The 17,453-nt window shown below is 56.8% G+C and overlaps 3 protein-coding genes and 1 pseudogene across 3 annotated transcripts, besides 10 other annotated features; all 4 read left to right on the top strand.

Moving 5' to 3' along the window:
* Positions 1–1,229: part of a sequence feature (areas not merged during assembly with more than two copies in the genome that could not be assigned to a particular haplotype) that runs on past the window's edge.
* On the top strand, positions 779–3,574 carry Tc00.1047053506279.60 (trans-sialidase, putative; the record flags this gene model as incomplete). Its single annotated transcript, XM_811910.1, has 1 exon — positions 779–3,574. The coding sequence occupies one exon, from the start codon at positions 779–781 to the stop codon at positions 3,572–3,574; it is 2,796 nt and encodes a 931-aa protein (XP_817003.1).
* Positions 1,230–1,477: a sequence feature (haploid, non-Esmeraldo-like haplotype).
* Positions 1,478–3,318: a sequence feature (areas merged during assembly that could not be assigned to a particular haplotype. This can correspond to areas where the two haplotypes were merged or to regions with more than two copies in the genome that were merged during assembly.).
* Positions 3,319–4,315: a sequence feature (areas merged during assembly that could not be assigned to a particular haplotype. This can correspond to areas where the two haplotypes were merged or to regions with more than two copies in the genome that were merged during assembly.).
* Positions 3,658–3,805: a sequence feature (A-rich).
* Positions 4,142–7,925: a mobile genetic element.
* Positions 4,316–17,453: a sequence feature (areas not merged during assembly with more than two copies in the genome that could not be assigned to a particular haplotype).
* Tc00.1047053506279.30 (mucin TcMUCII, putative) lies at positions 8,505–9,251 on the top strand (the record flags this gene model as incomplete). Its single annotated transcript, XM_811909.1, has 1 exon — positions 8,505–9,251. One exon carries the CDS (start codon positions 8,505–8,507, stop codon positions 9,249–9,251), a length of 747 nt encoding a protein of 248 aa, XP_817002.1.
* Positions 9,478–9,514: a sequence feature (AT_rich).
* On the top strand, positions 9,729–10,655 carry Tc00.1047053506279.19 (annotated as a pseudogene).
* Positions 9,955–10,041: a sequence feature (CT-rich).
* Tc00.1047053506279.10 (trans-sialidase, putative) lies at positions 11,917–14,703 on the top strand (the record flags this gene model as incomplete). Its single annotated transcript, XM_811908.1, has 1 exon — positions 11,917–14,703. The coding sequence occupies one exon, from the start codon at positions 11,917–11,919 to the stop codon at positions 14,701–14,703; it is 2,787 nt and encodes a 928-aa protein (XP_817001.1).
* Positions 14,787–14,966: a sequence feature (A-rich).

Genomic DNA, 17,453 nt, shown 5'->3' with positions numbered 1-17,453 from the left:
TGGCGCACAGCTGCTCCGCAAGTATAGGCGCTGGCAAAAGCACATGCACACACACACGCCATTATGCATACGCTGTAGAGCGGCGTGATAGCTGAGAATGGATGCACGCAGAAGATTCTGTCTGCGACGTCCCTTGCGAGGAGGGAGGACGGGAGCCTGCGATTTATTTTTTGACACGTTGCTGGCGTGCAGTCGATTGGGTGGTGTTGCTTAGGGTGCCAGGGACAAGTGCGGATTGCTTCTTGCCCAGCAGCTGCACGTGCCAATGTGTATCTCCCATGCTGAGTATACTTTGGTCAGGGATTCTTCGCCTGCGCGGGTGATTTGCGCTGGAAGGGACAACAGTAAAATGACTGGCGACAGCGCGTGGGCTTTGCGAAGGACGGTCTTGTTCTCTTGTATTCCGCTGGTTGTTTTGTGTGTGGGCAGTCGCCGCTCGGTGTGTGCTGACGCGTGGCAGAAGCCCCCGCCGTGACTCCTCCTGCTGGTGGTGGCAGTCGCTGTGTGTTCCAGGTGCACTGTTCTCCCTTCTGCTGTTCCGTGTGTCTGTGTGCGTGAGTTGTTGTTGTTGGGAGTGACTGTAGCGGGGATGATGATGCCACTCACAGTGTGGATGGGTGACGGTGGTTACTGTTGTACTTCTTTTTTGGACATGTTTTCTCTTTATTTCTTTCTCACCCTCACAAAGAGGGAAAACAATCGCTAATCGCCACTGTGAAATTGTAAGGCTCTGAAAGGACCAACAGCACACACACACCGCCCACACACACATATTTATATGCTCTCACGTGTTGCTGCAGTGAAGACTACCCGCACAGAAAACCGTCGCCGCGTGACCGGATCCAGCGGAAGGAGGAGGGAAGGAAGAGAGTGTGAGCTGCAGAGGCCCAACATGTCCCGGCGTGTGTTTAATTCCTCGGTGTTGCTCCTCCTCGTCGTGCTGATGTGCTGCAGTACTTGTGGAGCTGCGCAAGGTGATGTGGAGCCGTCGTCTGATCCGAAGTTTGAATGGAAGGACGCTAATGAGGAGGGCGTAAGTGTGAAATCGTTGGGTGTTCCCGGCCTTTTGAAAGTGGGGAGTGACGTATTTGCCGTTGCTGAGGCGCAGTGCAAGAAGGATGTAGAAGATACCTTTACTGGCATTGCATCCCAACTTCTCACGAACACAGCAGATAACAAACCGGAGGAAGTGCTTAAGAATGCCAGAGTGATACGAGTTCTGGAGGAAGTCGCTACCACAAGCAAGAAGGTAGATGTGAGCCGGCCAACAACAGTTGTGCAGGGAAATGATATTTACATGCTTGTTGGGAAATACAGTCCTACAGCTGCCACTGGTAAAGAGGATGGCGAAGCAGACGACTCGGGGCTTTTGCTGGTGAAAGGGAACGTCAGTGCTGAAGCACCTAATAAAAAAATTGACTGGAAAAGTACTGAAAGTCTCCCGCGAGGAATTTTTGTCACACAACTTGAATCCTTGACAGGACTGATTGGAGGCGGCGGATCGGGTGTTAAGATGTATGATGGTACGCTTTTGTTCCCGCTGGAAGTCACGAAAAAGAAGAACGATGAAACAGAAAAGGAAGTGAAAACTGCTTCCCTAATCATACACAACTTGGCAGCTACTCCGAGTTGGAAGCTGTCGAAGGGGATGTCTGCCGATGGCTGCAGTGATCCCTCCGTCGTGGAGTGGAAGGACAAACTCATGATGATGACTGCGTGTGGTGATGGCCGCCGCAGGGTGTACGAGTCCGGTGACAAGGGGGATTCGTGGACGGAGGCACTCGGGACACTCTCGCGCGTGTGGGGCAGCAAACAGGAGGGAGAAGGGAAGGCCGTTGGGAGCGGGTTCACCACAGCGACTTTTGTTGATGGAGGTGAGCAGAGGAATGTGATGCTCGTTACTCTGCCGGTGTATGCCAAAGAAAAAGAAAAGGGTGAACTCCATCTTTGGCTGACGGACAATACGCACATTGTTGATATTGGGCCGGTATCCGGGAAGGACGATGACGTTGCTGCCAGCGCCCTGTTGTACAAAAGTGTTGAAGGTGAAACTGATGAGGAGAAGGAGGAGTTGATTGCACTGTACGAGAAGAGGAAGGTCGATGGGGGGAAACCATCAAACAGTCTTTGGTCTGTGCGTCTGACTGAGCAGCTGCAGCGGGTGAAGGAGGTGCTGACGACGTGGAAGAAAGTGGACGAACGTGTCTTCCAGCTGTGCCCTTCTGAGAGTGCTCTGGAGGACACCCCAACTGAAAGTGCCTGCAAAAACATTAAGATCACGGCTGGGCTGGTTGGCTTTTTGTCCGGCAACTTCTCTGATAAGACATGGAGGGACGAGTACCTCGGGGTGAACGCCACAGTGAAGAAGGGAACGAAAGAAGGAGCGTCAGCAGAGAAAGCAGAGACTGCAGGGTCTTCCGATGGTGTGACGTTCCGGGGAGCGTGGGCGGAGTGGCCCGTTGGCAAGCAGGGGGAGAATCAGCTGTACCACTTTGCGAACTACAACTTCACTCTTGTGGCGACGGTGTCCATCGACGGTGAGCCGACGGGAGATACCCCCATTCCTTTGATGGGTGCGCGTTGGGAAGACCAAAGTAATCCAGTACTCCTGGGACTGTCGTACAACAACAAAGAGAAAAAGTGGATATTATTGTGTGGTGACGGACAGAACAAGGGGCAGAGCAGCACTTGGGAGACACGGACGGATAGTACACGGTACCAAGTGGCCATTGTGCTGCAGAACGGCACTCAGGGCTCCGCGTACGTCGATGGTCAGCGTGTGGGAGATGTGCAATGCCAACTGGAAAGTGAGGAAGATAAAAAGATCTCCCACTTCTACATTGGAGGGGACGGAAGCAACACAGAGGGCCAAGGAGGCGTGTCTGTGACTGTGAGGAACGTCCTGCTGTACAACCGCCCGTTGGATGGCAATGAGATTACTGCTCTTGATGCAATTAAAGCCCCGATTACGCCTCCGAAGGAAACAAGTGCGCAGGAAATTGTGTTGCCTTCTCCTGGCAGAACACTGCATGCGGGACAGGAAGCTTTGAATGGAGGTGAAGGTGCTGCCGGTGTAAGTGCATCCCCATCAGCAGTGTTCGCTTCAACGACTTCCTCAGGAAGTGGGCAATCGGTGAACCAACTCGCGCCAGGAAAGCCTCCCGATGGAAATGCAGATGTGGATGTCTCTCCCTCGTCTAGCGGTAACCCGACGTTGGGGGAGGGGAGTGCAGATACGATACAGGGGGATGGACCGCACACACCTTCCGTGGGTAATACCGCCGCCGCCGCAGATACAAACTTTCTTACCGCTGAAACCGTGGGGCACGATGGACCCGCATTGACAGCTGATGTGAGCGCGAGCTCTGGTGCGGATGGGGAGGCGGCAGGAGGAACGGATGGGCAGGAGGAGGGAATCCATCCGCAGGACAGGGAAGTAAATGCCACGGCCCTCAGCAGCAGCCTCGGAAATTCGTCGCAGGGGAATAACAGCGATGCGTGTACTGTGCGTGAGACTGGACTGCTGCCATCGCTGCTCCTTCTGTTGGGACTGTGGGGGTTTGCGGCTGCGTGAGGGATGACTGGCTGCCGCGTGGGAAACTTGCGACCTCCCAGCAGAGAATTGTGTCCAAGAACTAATTCTTTCCCTTCAAATAATTTTTTCTTTTTTTTTGCTTATTTTAAATTTAATTTCCTGTTTGCTACTTTCTTTTTGTTTTTGTTTCTTTTTATTTTATGTGCGTAATTTTAAACTTTTTTGCGTTTGTTTTTTCTTTGGTTATTGCGTTTTTCCTTTTTGTTTTTTATCTCATAATCCCCATAAATTCTCTTTTTGCTTTTGGGGGCAGTCACTATGGACTTTTTGTTTCTTTTCTACTGTTTTAATTGTTTGTTGCTGCACTCTTCCTGCGAGGGGTGCCGTGTGTTTGCCGCCCAACTGCTCCGCTCGCACACCCACCGACACGCTCACGACGACGGCCCTGTGCGCCTCGCCTGCTGCACGCATGAGGAGGGGCCGCGACGAACGGCGCGCTGAGGGAGCCGTGACGTGTGGGCGTGCGACGAGGGCCTGTGGGGCGGAGCACACATCTCTTCCCTCTTGTTTTGTTTTCGTCGCGGCCAGGGCGGGCAGACACCCGCAGCGCCACACACACAGCCACACCCTGCCGCCGTGTTTTTAAGATTTTTTTTTGTGTGTATGTTTGTATGCTGCCACCGTGCGTGATTGTTGATGTCGGGGCCGTACCGCGTGTATCGTTGCCATCCAGCTGTGCCGCTCGCTGTGCTGATTTGCCTCCCTGTGCTCCTCCTTTTTTCAGCTCCTGCAGCACACACACAAGTACTTGCACAGTTCTATGCAGGAATGCTCTTGGCGACGAGGCTCGTTGGCTGCAGTGACTTCCACCAGGCCTGCGGTGGGCGTGCCGGTGGCGTGGCCCTCTTGGTGCGCCACACCTTGCCGTGCGAGCGCCTGTCGCTGCTGGCACCAACTGCCTGGAGACCACCGCCCTGCCCCAGCATGTACGCGGTGAACCTCTGCAACCTCCCATCGGCAATTGCCCACGCTGCTCACTTTGCGAGCACCATTCGTCGCTCTGGCTCTGCAGCGCCCATTGCGGGTGACCTGAACCTACACCATGAGCTGCGGGACGGTTGCTCACCTTCAACGGCGGCAGGAGAGGACCTCGCCGCCACCCCAATCGGCATGGAGTCTCAGCTGTCCTACGACCCGGCACAGGCAGCGCGGATTGGCGGCCGCCGCGTCTTGTTTCCCGACGTGACTGCGCAACGCGTACTGCGTGTCTCCCACTGGACGTCCACCCGTTTGCATGGACTCGGATCACCATCTGCCATCCCACACTGCGGGGACGGAGGACGGCATCCCGCGACAGGCAGGCCTGCTGCCACGACGGAAACATGCTGCCCTTGCGCTGCGTGCAGCTGACTGGAATGATTTCGCCACGGCGTGTGCAACGCCTCTGGCCACTGTGACCACATGGTTGGAGATGCACCGAGGCACCGTACGAGCGGCAGCCGTGACACTCCCAAAGGAATGTGGACGGACAGAATGGAGCATGCCGAGTGTGTTGTAGTGGCAGTATGGGATGAGCACACTGCCTCACCCGGAGGCAGCCTGCCCCGAGCTGAAGTTGTCCGCAAACGGGAGGACCGTAATCATGCCCTCCGCGGTGGTTTCTCCATGCTGCTGGAGGTCCGTGCAAAGCAGCTTGGTGCCCTCTCGATTCCAGGCCTGTGATACCCCGAGGCATGGCGGCACCACGTTCCTGCTCTCTGGGATCGGCTGTGCTGTGGTGCTCTTGGGACTTTGCCTGTGCTCTGCCTCGTCAGCAGGAAAATTCGCTCGTCCGTCACACTGTCCGAGTCTCACGTGCTGCGATCCCCACAGTTGCCTGCACAGTTTGTGCTTGCGTGCCCCCTGTTGACTGGAATATGAATTGGCCCTTCACGCCGTGTGCGCCTGACTTGGCCATCCGCGACTGTTTGCCTGGCATTGCCCCTGGCCCTGGCGGCGTATTGAGTGCGTTTCTGCGCCGTCTTGCACCCGCTGCCCGCTGCTCGCACTGAACGATGATCAACACCTCCCTCGCCGACGGCAGCCTGCGAAGTTACTGGGAAATGGGGAAGCCACTCCCATCCGCATACACGGGAAGGACGCATGCCGCACAGAGAGAGTTGCCGGCCACTCCCGCTGCTCTCTGTCCTGCTAGGTGTGAGGAAAGGACTGGTCCGCCGCCGCCTGTCAGCACTGCTGGCACACCACCGACGTCAGCCTGGATCCACGCCACGACGCACGGCCTCGGAGTTGGTGACGCCTGTGAGTGACGAAACGGCACGAGGGCTGAGCGGGTGCATCGCTGTGGAGTGCGAGCGTCGCAGGGGCGTCATCCCGCGCTGCACCGTCGCCGTCGCCGCTCTCTCGCCATCCCGATTGGCATCTCGACTGCGTTCGACACCGTTGGCGATGGGCGAGTGCTGGCTGTGCTCTGCGGGCTCCCGCGCCTATGCCGTTGCGCCCAACGCTGGTAGCGCAATCACCTGCGAGGCGGCTGCGTTGGGGTGAGTGCTTGCGAGCAATATTCCCGACAGCAGCTTCCCTCAGCCGTGGCAGCCCAATGCAGCGTCGTGCGGCCGCAGCTCCTCCACCGCCACGTGGATGGTCTGCTGCGCAGCCTGGACAGCATTCACTTTGCGTTGGTGTTCATGCACGCTGACAACCGCACGCTTGTTGCGTTGTGTGCGGACCTCCGTGCCTGTGGTGCGGCAATGCCAGCTGCCGTGTCCGTTGTGGCCACATGGGCTGCCGAGCACAGTCTGAGTATCAGCGCGGACAGGAACGGTCCGCTCTGTTCTGCATCGCCTCACACCGACAGTCTGACGAGGACACGGCCGACCATCGTCTGGGCGGTGGGAACCCACGCGTGAAGTCCCACCCTGTGCGTCTGCCCCGCAATGCGATTGATCGACTTCTCATTTTTGGTTTGCACGTCACCGTCGCTGCAGAGCAGACCGTGCCATGCGTATCAGCGAAGGATACTTCTGTCCACCTGACCGCCAGTCCAGCACCGCTGCGGAGGATCGTTGGGTGCCGCGCACCACACGGCACGAACGCCTCACGCGTCTCCGTTATATTGAGGACGTGCGTGGCGCAGTCTGCTCGGAAACCGCACATTCGTCAATACTTGGGAAGGCAGCGACGACCATTCCGCTGCCGGGAGATGCCGTCCTCAAGGAACTGCGACGCGTCCGCAGCCACATGGGGATCTCCCCGGACCACATCCGCGCCCCTCTTGTTGAGCACCGAGTTTTCGCCCGGTACACTGTGAGCTGCAGCGGGGTGGGCGTCTTCCGGCCACGGCACGCCAAGGACGCCCTGGACGGTGTCAGGCGATCGGCCCTTGAAGCGGCCTGCACCTCTGGGACCGTATGATGCAGGCCGCTGGACGGACGGCACGTTGTCTCTCGCTGAACATGCCTCCGGATCCGCTGCGCTGCCACTCGACTCCCCGGACAGCCGAGCTCCCTGTGGAGCCTCACCGCACAGCTGCATGCAGCCTTGCATGCACCTGCCGAGCGGAGTGTCCTGCCACTGAGCATGGCCTCGGACACTTCCCAGTTCCCCGCCTGGCAGCAGCGTCCCAATCGCCCACACGAGTTCCTCCCGCCACAGACTCCCTCTCGGCGATGGAGGCGCTCCACCTAGGACTGCGTCAATGCCTGGCACGTGGACTTCCTTACCGCCGTCAAGAGGTTATAATGGAAGGATGCCCAGGAGAAAAAGGAGGGCGCACACCGCGTGACAGGCGCCTGTCGGTGTGGCGAGGACTCTATTCCTGGTGTTGACCCGGACATCGGTCCCCGAGTGGCGGCACTGCGCACAGGCGCGATGCGATTCCTGCCCACTCTTCGACAGGCCCGCACGCGCCCTGCGGATCACAAGGAACCCCCTGTGTCGGTTGTGCCGTCCCTCCCTCACTGCGGTGACCGGCCCGCCTCTGCCTCCGCCGGAACCTCTTCCCGACGTGAGCACCGCAACTCCTTGTCGACCAGCGAGCGGCGGATTGACGTCCTCCTGCCCAACCTGCGGCTGAGTGCGCTTGTCCGTCCACAGTATGAGGGCACATGCCGGACGTGCTCAGCCTGGCGTTATAATAGTTTGCGAGGGCCTCCCATGCGGATGCCACAATGGCGCCACCGTCTTCTTAACAGGCGCCTCGCGCGCAGGTCGCCACCGAAGTTGCCAAGCATGCCGGCAGGCGAGACACGCAGGAAGCACAAACGCGGGAACTCGAGATGGACCAGGCTCTTCCGCCACCGCCTCATCACAGACGCCACGGGCTGCTGATCCCCGACGGACCACGGGAGACTCCGCCCCATCCACTGCGGGAATGCCCTCGTCGTTGGGAACTGGGACTGCGACTGTTTGTGACTGCCCCAGCCCGCACGACGGAATACTTGCCACTTTTGTACGGACGGCCCTTGCGCTACTCACTCGTTATTGTAGCAGCATACAACCAAAACAAGATAACAATCTGCTTTGTGATGAATATTGGCTGCACTTCTCGTGGACCAACAATCCGCGTGGTGTGCGGGGATCTCCTTTTTTATTGTTACTATGCTTTTGTGTTGCTGTGTGCGCTGCACCTTCTTGTGTGTGTGCGCACCCTCCGTGAGGGGTGCAGACACGACGGACCGCTCTCGCCGCACGTGCATGCGGTGAAGCCTTGTGTGCCGCTCCTGTTTGCTTCTCCCTCTTCCATCTGTGTGTTGGTGTTGCGGCAGGGCTGTGTGTGTGTGTGCCTGCTGCCGTGGATTGGAGTGTGTGTCGTGCGTGGTGTGCGGCGTACGGTGCATGCCTGGCTGCTGCCCTCTCCTCATTTGGTGTGCCCTCTGTGTTTGTCTGCTGCACCTCTCGTCTCCCCTGTTGCTCTCCATGTCCCTCACTGTGCAGATCAGCTCCACACCACTGAACGACCACACTCACGATGATGATGACGTGCCGTCTGCTGTGCGCCCTGTTGGTGCTTGCCCTGTGCTGCTGCTGCCCGTCCGTGTGCGCGTCAGCGGAACCGGAGCCTAAAGTTGATGTTCAAGCTTCCCAGACGACCACGCCGACGATAACACAGCCACAAGTTACTGATGACAATGCTATTGTTCAAGCTGTTGGAGAAGCCGCCGGTGAATCGCCGCTCCTATTAGAGGGAGCGCAGGGGGAAGGTCAGTCAGGACCGCCTACAACACCAGTGACTAATCCGGCTGCGATGCTAGGAGGAAATGGCGGATCGGGGCCGGGTGCGACTGGTACGTTACAGGCAGCTGATAACGATGGTACGACAGGGCCACAGGGTAGCAAGGGAAAACCCGCGGATCAAGCGAATGAGAACGCCGAAGGTGGTGTTGACACGACCACTGCGGCCATCACAACACACGCAGCTGATGATGAGGAGAAGGTTACGCCTGATGCTGAAGCTAATACGAAAGTTACTAGTTCATTGCTCCCTGCACCAGAGAACAGTCGGCCTGAGGCTGCTGAAGAGTCAGCCACTGAGCCGGCCCCGGGAAATATTGAGCCAGAGACACCAAGTACTACGACTACGGAGGCGCCAGCTGTGTCGACCACCAGCGCACCGTCGCGTCTTCGCGAAATCGACGGCAGCCTCAGCAGCTCTGCGTGGGTGTGTGCCCCGCTGGTGCTCGCCGCATCCGCGCTGGCGTACACCGCTGTGGGCTGAAGAGGTGTGTGCGGGCTGTGCGTGCCGGCACTCAACCGCGGGGATTTGTGCGCGTGTGTTGTGGTTCACTGTACTAAAATAAGAGGAAATAATGATCTTGTTTTGCTTCACTTGCTTCTGCTGCCGTGCTGTGTGCTCCGCGTTGTGCCCCGCATCCGCCACGTTGAACGCATCGCGGACACACTCGTATGCATGCGCACTGGAGCCCTGGGTTTGTTTTCTTTTCTTTTTTAATTATTGTTTTTTAATTATTGTTTTTTATTGCTTTTTAAACTTGTGGTTTGCGGTGTGGTGTGCGAGCTCTGCAATCGTACTGATTCCATCTGTCTCGTGGTGTGTGCGTTGCTTGGGTGCTGCCATTTGTTGCTGTGGTGGCTGTGCGTGGTGTAGCGGCCGTGTCTATCTTTTCTCTTCCTTCTCTGTTGACGGTGAGTTACTTTTGCTGAAGGCTACACGCAAGAGACAGGAGTGGTGGCGATGATGACTGGCCGTGTGCTGCTGGTGTGTGCCCTCTGCGTGCTGTGGTGCGGGTATTCTTTGGTGTCGTTGGTAGATGTGAAGAGGAGGCAGGAGCTCCTGGGAGTGGTGGTGGATCTCCGCCTGCAGTCAAAGAGCTTGAAACGGCTGGACAAGGCACCAAAAACTTAAAAGTTGGATCACCAGATATTGATGGAAAAGTGTTACCTGCACCTTCCCCTTCTCCAGAGGAAGCTGAAGATGAAGACAGTGATGAGGAAGAAGAAACGGCGGAAGAAACGGAAAGGGATAAAAAAGACGAAAAGGAAAAAAATAAGGTACACCCCCAGACGCACGAGAGTCAAAATAATGAGGGGGCACCACCACCACCGCCACCAACGATACCATCGGGTGGACCTGCACCATCATCAACAGCAGGTGAAGGAGGCCCACTACCAGATCAAGAAAACTTACAGAAATTAAACAAAGCAAAGAACGAAAACACACCGTCAAGATCCAAAACGGACTCAGAAGCACCGGAACCACCTCCAGGGGATGCTACACAAAGGCAGCACAGTCATGACACAGACACAAAGGATTCGACGAAGAATGCAGCAGCCGGCAGTCCAGCAGAAACAACAACAACCTCATCTACCTCTACAAGTGGCAGCGGTGATCATGTCCAGAATAAGGCAGATGAGGATGATGCTCAAAGCTCTGAAGGACAACACGAGAGCCTTGAAACTGGCAATACCAACGTTGTTCCACCACTCAGTGATACAGCACCAAAAACAGCGAAGACAACCACCGACGCTCAAACAAATGGTACGGTGACAGAGGTTGGCGACTGTGACGACAGCACCGCGGTCTCCCACAACACCTCTCCTCTTTTGCTTTTTCTTCTTGTTGTTGTATGTGCGGCTGCGGCTGCGGTGGTGGCCGCGTGAGAGTGAGTGTGAGAGAGCCATGCACCGCCCGCACACACACTCGTCCTTCTCTCTCTGTGTGTGTGTGTCCCCTTGCATGGACTCTCGCCCTCACCTCACCCCACGAAGCACACACATAATGTGCCCATTGTATATATGCATTCACACCCATGCAGGCCCGTTGGTGCTCTCTTTTGCACGACACGCACCGCTGCCGTCCTGCCTGGCTGCATGGGCGGAGCACCGTAACTGTTTCTGTTTTGTTTTTATTGCATTGAGTGGGCGACCTCTCTCTCTCTCTCCCTCTGTGTGTGTGTTTTGCTTTACGGGAGCAATGAGAGTGTGTGCGCTGGTCGTCCCACGCTTCGGCTTTTTGTTTTGTTTTCCTTTTTTGATTTTGTGGTTGAGTGCACCCATTCCGCGGCTGCGTGTGTGTGTGTTGATATGAGTAATTTGCGTGTGTGCTATCTGCCTCTCTCTGCCGTTGCTTCTTTGGACTCTCTTGTGGCACACAGCTGCTCCGCAAGTATAGGCACTGCCAAGCACAAACACATACACACATGTCATGCTGAACATGCCGTGTTTAAAACGCTGAGAATGAACGCACGCACGAACACGATTCTGTCTGCTGCGGCCCTTGGGATGGGGATGAAGGGAGTCTGCAACGCTTGTCTTTGTCGTGCGTTGTTGAGGGTGCCTGAAATAGGTGCGGAGCGATTTCCGCCCAGCAGCTGCAGGTGCCGAAGCGTCTTTCTTGTTGTGTATTTGATGGCGGGGGCTTTTCCGGCTGTGCGGGGTGGTGTGCGCCGGCGGCGGAGCGGGCGATTTGCGCTGGAGGGACAACAGTGGAACGACTGGCGGTAGTGCGTGGGTGCTGCGGAGGACGGCTGTGCCTTTTGCCTCCCGCTGGTTATTTTATGTGTGGGCGTCGCCTGGTGTGTGCTGACGCGTGGCAGAAGCACCCGCCGTGGCTCCTGCTGCTGGTGGTGGCAGTCGCTGTGTGTTCCCGGTGCAGTGTTCTCCCTTCTCGTTCCGTGTGTCTGTGTGCGTGAGTTGTTGTTTTTGGGAGTGAATACGGCGGGGATGATGATGCCACTCACAGTGGATGGGTGGCGGTGCTCGCTGTCTCACCTCTTTTCTTGGCTTGTTTTTTCTTTTCTCCGCCTCACGCACACACACGCTAGGAAGGAAGTTACGACTAAACGCTAATCGCTACCTTGAAATTGTAAGGCTCTGAAAGGACCAACAGCACACACAAACACCGCCCACACACACATATTTGTATGCTCTCACGTGTTGCTGCAGTGAAGGCACCCCGCACACAAAACCGTCGTCGCGTGACCGGATCCCGCGGAAGGAGGAGGGAAGGAAGAGAGAGTGAGCGGCAGAGGCTCAACATGTCCCGGCACTTGTTTACTTCCGCGGTGTTGCTGCTCCTCGTCGTGATGATTTGCTGCAGCAGTGGTGGAGCTACGCAAGCTGTGGAGCCGTCGTCTGATCCGAAGTTTGAATGGAAGGACATCACTGAGGGTGATGTAACTGTGAAATCGTTTGGTGCTCCCGGCCTTTTGAAAGTGGGGAGTGACGTATTTGCCGTTGCCGAGGCGCAGTGCAAGAAGGATGGAGAAGATACCTTTACTGGCATTACATCCCAACTTCTCACGATAAAAGGCGACAACAAACCGGAGGAAGCGCTTAAGAATGCCAGAGTGATACGAGTTCTGGAGAAAGGCGCTCCCACAAGCAAGAGAGTAGATGTGAGCCGACCAACAACAGTTGTGCAGGGAAATGATATTTACATGCTTGTTGGGAAATACAGTCCTACAGCTGCCACTGGTAAAGAGGATGGCGAAGCAGACGACTCGGGGCTTTTGCTGGTGAAAGGGAACGTCAGTGCTGAAGCACCTAATAAAAAAATTGACTGGAAAAGTACTGAAAGTCTCCCGCGAGGAATTTTTGTCACACAACTTGAATCCTTGACAGGACTGATTGGAGGCGGCGGATCGGGTGTTAAGATGGATGATGGTACGCTTTTGTTCCCGCTGGAAGGCACGAAAAAGAAGAACGATGAAACAGAAAAGGAAGTGAAAACTGCTTCCCTAATCATACACAACTTGGCAGCTACTCCGAGTTGGAAGCTGTCGAAGGGGATGTCTGCCGATGGCTGCAGTGATCCCTCCGTCGTGGAGTGGAAGGACAAACTCATGATGATGACTGCGTGTGGTGATGGCCGCCGCAGGGTGTACGAGTCCGGTGACAAGGGGGATTCGTGGACGGAGGCACTCGGGACACTCTCGCGCGTGTGGGGCAGCAAACAGGAGGGAGAAGGGAAGGCCGTTGGGAGCGGGTTCACCACAGCGACTTTTGTTGATGGAGGTGAGCAGAGGAATATGATGCTCGTTACTCTGCCGGTGTATGCCAAAGAAAAAGAAAAGGGTGAACTCCATCTTTGGCTGACGGACAATACGCACATTGTTGATATTGGGCCGGTATCCGGGAAGGACGATGACGCTGCCGCCAGCGCCCTGTTGTACAAAAGTGTTACGAGTGGAACTGATGATAATAAGAGGGAGGAGTTGATTGCACTGTACGAGAAGAAGAAGGGCGATGAGAAAGAAAATCCATCGCCCGGTATGGTCTCTGTGCGTCTGACTGAGCAGCTGCAGCGTGTGAAGGATGTGCTGGCGACCTGGAAGGAAGTGGACAAACGTGTCTCCGAGCTGTGCCCTTCTGAGAGCGCTGTGCAGGTTACCTCACCTGAAAGTGCCTGCAAAAACACTAAGATCACGGATGGGCTGGTTGGCTTTTTGTCCGGCAACTTCTCTGATGACACATGGAGGGACGAGTACCTCGGGGTGAACGCCACAGTAAAGAAGGGAGAGGAAGAAGGAGCGTCAGCAGGGGTAGCAGAGACTGCAGAGTCTTCAGATGGAGTGAAGTTCACGGGAGCGTGGGCGGAGTGGCCTGTTGGCAGGCAGGGGGAGAATCAGCTGTACCACTTTGCGAACTACAACTTCACTCTTGTGGCGACGGCGTCCATCGACGGTGAGCCGAAGGAGGGAGATACCCCCATTCCAGTGATTGGTGTGATGATGGATGCAGAGAATCCAGTACTCCTGGGACTGTCGTACAACAACAAAGAGAAAAAGTGGCAGATGCTGTGCGGTGGGAAACCGACGGAGGTGCAAAACCACATTGAGGGGCAAGAGAAAACACACCAGGTGGCCATTTTGCTGCAGAACAGCACTCAGGGCTCCGCGTACGTCGATGGTAGGCGTGTGTTGGAGAATGTGCAATGCCAATTGGAAAGTGAGGAAGATAAAAAGATCTCCCACTTCTACATTGGAGGGGATGGAAGCAACAAAGGGAGCCAAGAAGGCGTGTCTGTGACTGTGACGAACGTCCTGCTGTACAACCGCCCGTTGGATGGCAATGGTATTGCTGCTCTTAATGCAATTAAAGCCCTGATTACGCCTCCGAAGGAAACAAGTGCGCAGGAAATCGTGGTGCCTTCTCCTGGCAGAACACCGCAAGCGGGACAGGAACCTTTGAATGGAGGTGAAGGTGCTGACGGTCTCGGTGTACCCAAAGCAGCTTCCATTGCTTCGACTTCCATACCTGTGGGGCAGACCGTACAGCAGTTGGCTTCTGAAACATCTCCCGATGGAAATGCAGATGTGGATGTCTCCCCCTCGTCTAGCGGTAACCCGACGGTGGGGGAGGGGAGTGCAGATACGATACAGGGGGATGGACCGCACACACCCTCCGTGGGTAATACCGCCGCCGCCGCCGATACAAACGTTCTTACCGCTGAAACCGTGGGGCACGATGGACCCGCATTGACAGCTGATATGAGCGTGAGCTCTGGTGCGGATGGGGAGACGGCAGGAGGAACGGATGGGCAGGAGGGAATCCATCCGCAGGACAGGGACGTAAATGCTACGGCCCTCAACAGCAGTCTGGGAAATTCGTCGCAGGGGAATAACAGCGATGCCGGCACTGTAAGTGAGAGGAGGGCGCTGCCGCTGCTCCTTCTGCTGTTGGGACTGTGGGGGTTTGCGGCTGTGTGAGGGATGACTGGCTGCCGCGTGGGAAACTTGCGACCTCCCAGCAGAGAATTGTGTCCAAGAACTAATTCTTTTCCTTCAAATAATTTTTTCTTTTTTACTTATTTTAAATTTAATTCCCTGTTTGCTACTTTCTTTTTGTTTTTGTTTCTTTTTATTTTGTGTGCGTAATTTTAAACCTTTTTTTTGCTTTTTTTTAAATGTTTTAGTTTTTTTATATTTCTTTTTTGTTGTTTTAATTTTTTACTCCCATCCCTTCTTTTTTTGCTTTTGGGGCAGTCACTATGGACGTGTTTTCTTTTCTACTCTTCCCTCTTTAATTGTTTGTTGCTGCACTCTTCCTGTGAGGGGTGCCGTGTGTTTCCCGCCCAACTGCTCCACTCGCACACCACCGACACGCTCATGACGACGGCCCTGTGCGCCTCGCCTGCTGCACGCATGAGGAGGGGCCGCGACGAACGGCGCGCTGAGGGAGCCGCGACGTGTGGGCGTGCGACGAGGGCCCGTGGGGCGGCGCACACATTTCTTCCCTCTTTTTTTGTTTTCTTTGCGGCCAGGGCTGGCAGACACCCGCAGCGCCACACACACAGCCACACCCTGCCGCCGTGTTTTTTTTTCATTTTTTTGCTTTTGTGTGAATTTCTTGCACCGTGCGTGATTGTTGATGTCGGGACCGTACCGCATTTATCGCTGCTGGCCAGCTGTGCCGCTTGCTGTGTTGATTTGCCTCCCTGAGCTCCTCCTCTTTCCCGCTCCTCCAGCACACATAGAAGTAATTGCACAGCGCACTGCAGGAATGCTCTTGGCGACGAGGCTCATTGGCTGCAGTGACTTCCACCAGGCCTGCGGTGGGCGTGCCGGTGGCGTTGTCTTCTTGGTGCGCCACACCTTGCCGTGCGAGCGCCTGTCGCTGCTGGCACCAACTGCCTGGAGACCACCGCCTTCCGCGTGTGCCCATCTGCCTGCTCCAGCACGTTCCCGGTGAACCTCTGCATCCTCCCCATCGGCAATTGCCCACGCTGCTCACTTTGCGAGCACCATTCGTCGCTTAGGCCACGCAGCGGTTATTTGCGTCCTGAATCTACACCATGAGCTGCGGGACGGTTGCTCACCTTCAACGGCGTCAGGAGAGAACCTCGCCGCCACCCCAATCGGCATGGACTCTGAGCTGTCCTACGACCCGGCACAGGCAGCGCGGATTGGCGGCCGCCGCGTCTTGTTTCCCGACGTGACTGCGCAACGCGTACTGCGTGTCTCTCACTGGACGTCCACCCGTTTACATGGACTCGGATCACCATCTGCCATCCCACACTGCGAGGACGGAGGACGGCATCCCGCGACAGGCAGGCCTGCTGCCACGACGGAAACATGCTGCCCTTGCGCTGCGTGCAGCTGACTGGAATGATTCCGCCACGGCGTGTGCAACGCCTCTGGCCGCTGTGACCACATGGTTGGAGATGCACCGAGGCACTGTACGAGCGGCAAGGCGCAACATCCCACATGTATCTGGACGGACGGAATGGAGCAGACCGAGTGTGTTGCAGCGGCAGCATGGGACGCGCACACAGCTTCACCCGGAGGCAGCCTGCCCCGAGCTGAAGTTGTCCGCAAACGGGAGGACCGTAATCATGCCCTCCGCGGTGGTTTCTCCATGCTGCTGGAGGTCCGTGCAAAGCAGCTTGGTGCCCTCTCGATTCCAGGCCTGTGATACCCCGAGGCATGGCGGCACCACGTTCCTGCTCTCTGGGATCGGCTGTGCTGTGGTGCTCTTGGGACTTTGCCTGTGCTCTGCCTCGTCAGCAGGAAAATTTGCTCGTCCGTCACACTGTCCGAGTCTCACGTGCTGCGATCCCCACAGTTGCCTGCACAGTTTGTGCTTGCGTGCCCCCTGTTGACTGGAATATGAATTGGCCCTTCACGCCGTGTGCGCCTGACTTGGCCATCCGCGACTGTTTGCCTGGCATTGCCCCTGGCCCTGGCGGCGTATTGAGTGCGTTTCTGCGCCGTCTTGCACCCGCTGCCCGCTGCTCGCACTGAACGATGATCAACACCTCCCTCGCCGACGGCAGCCTGCGAAGTTACTGGGAAATGGGGAAGCCACTCCCATCCGCATACACGGGAAGGACGCATGCCGCACAGAGAGAGTTGCCGGCCACTCCCGCTGCTCTCTGTCCTGCTAGGTGTGAGGAAAGGACTGGTCCGCCGCCGCCTGTCAGCACTGCTGGCACACCACCGACGTCAGCCTGGATCCACGCCACGACGCACGGCCTCGGAGTTGGTGACGCCTGTGAGTGACGAAACGGCACGAGGGCTGAGCGGGTGCATCGCTGTGGAGTGCGAGCGTCGCAGGGGCGTCATCCCGCGCTGCACCGTCGCCGTCGCCGCTCTCTCGCCATCCCGATTGGCATCTCGACTGCGTTCGACACCGTTGGCGATGGGCGAGTGCTGGCTGTGCTCTGCGGGCTCCCGCGCCTATGCCGTTGCGCCCAACGCTGGTAGCGCAATCACCTGCGAGGCGGCTGCGTTGGGGTGAGTGCTTGCGAGCAATATTCCCGACAGCAGCTTCCCTCAGCCGTGGCAGCCCAATGCGGCGTCGTGCGGCTGCAGCTCCTCCACCGCCAAGTGGATGGTCTGCTGCGCCGCCTGGACAGCGTTTACTTTGCGTCGGCGTTCATGCACGCTGACGACCGCACGCTTGTTGCGTTGTGTGCGGACCTCCGTGCCTGTGGTGCGGCAATGCCAGCTGCCGTGTC

This window comes from Trypanosoma cruzi, genomic scaffold, assembly GCF_000209065.1.
Source record: "Trypanosoma cruzi strain CL Brener 1047053516401 genomic scaffold, whole genome shotgun sequence".
NCBI classification, from domain to species: domain Eukaryota; phylum Euglenozoa; class Kinetoplastea; order Trypanosomatida; family Trypanosomatidae; genus Trypanosoma; species Trypanosoma cruzi.
The sequence above is the reverse complement of the archived record's forward strand: the minus strand, read 5'-3'. Positions and strand labels throughout refer to the sequence as shown.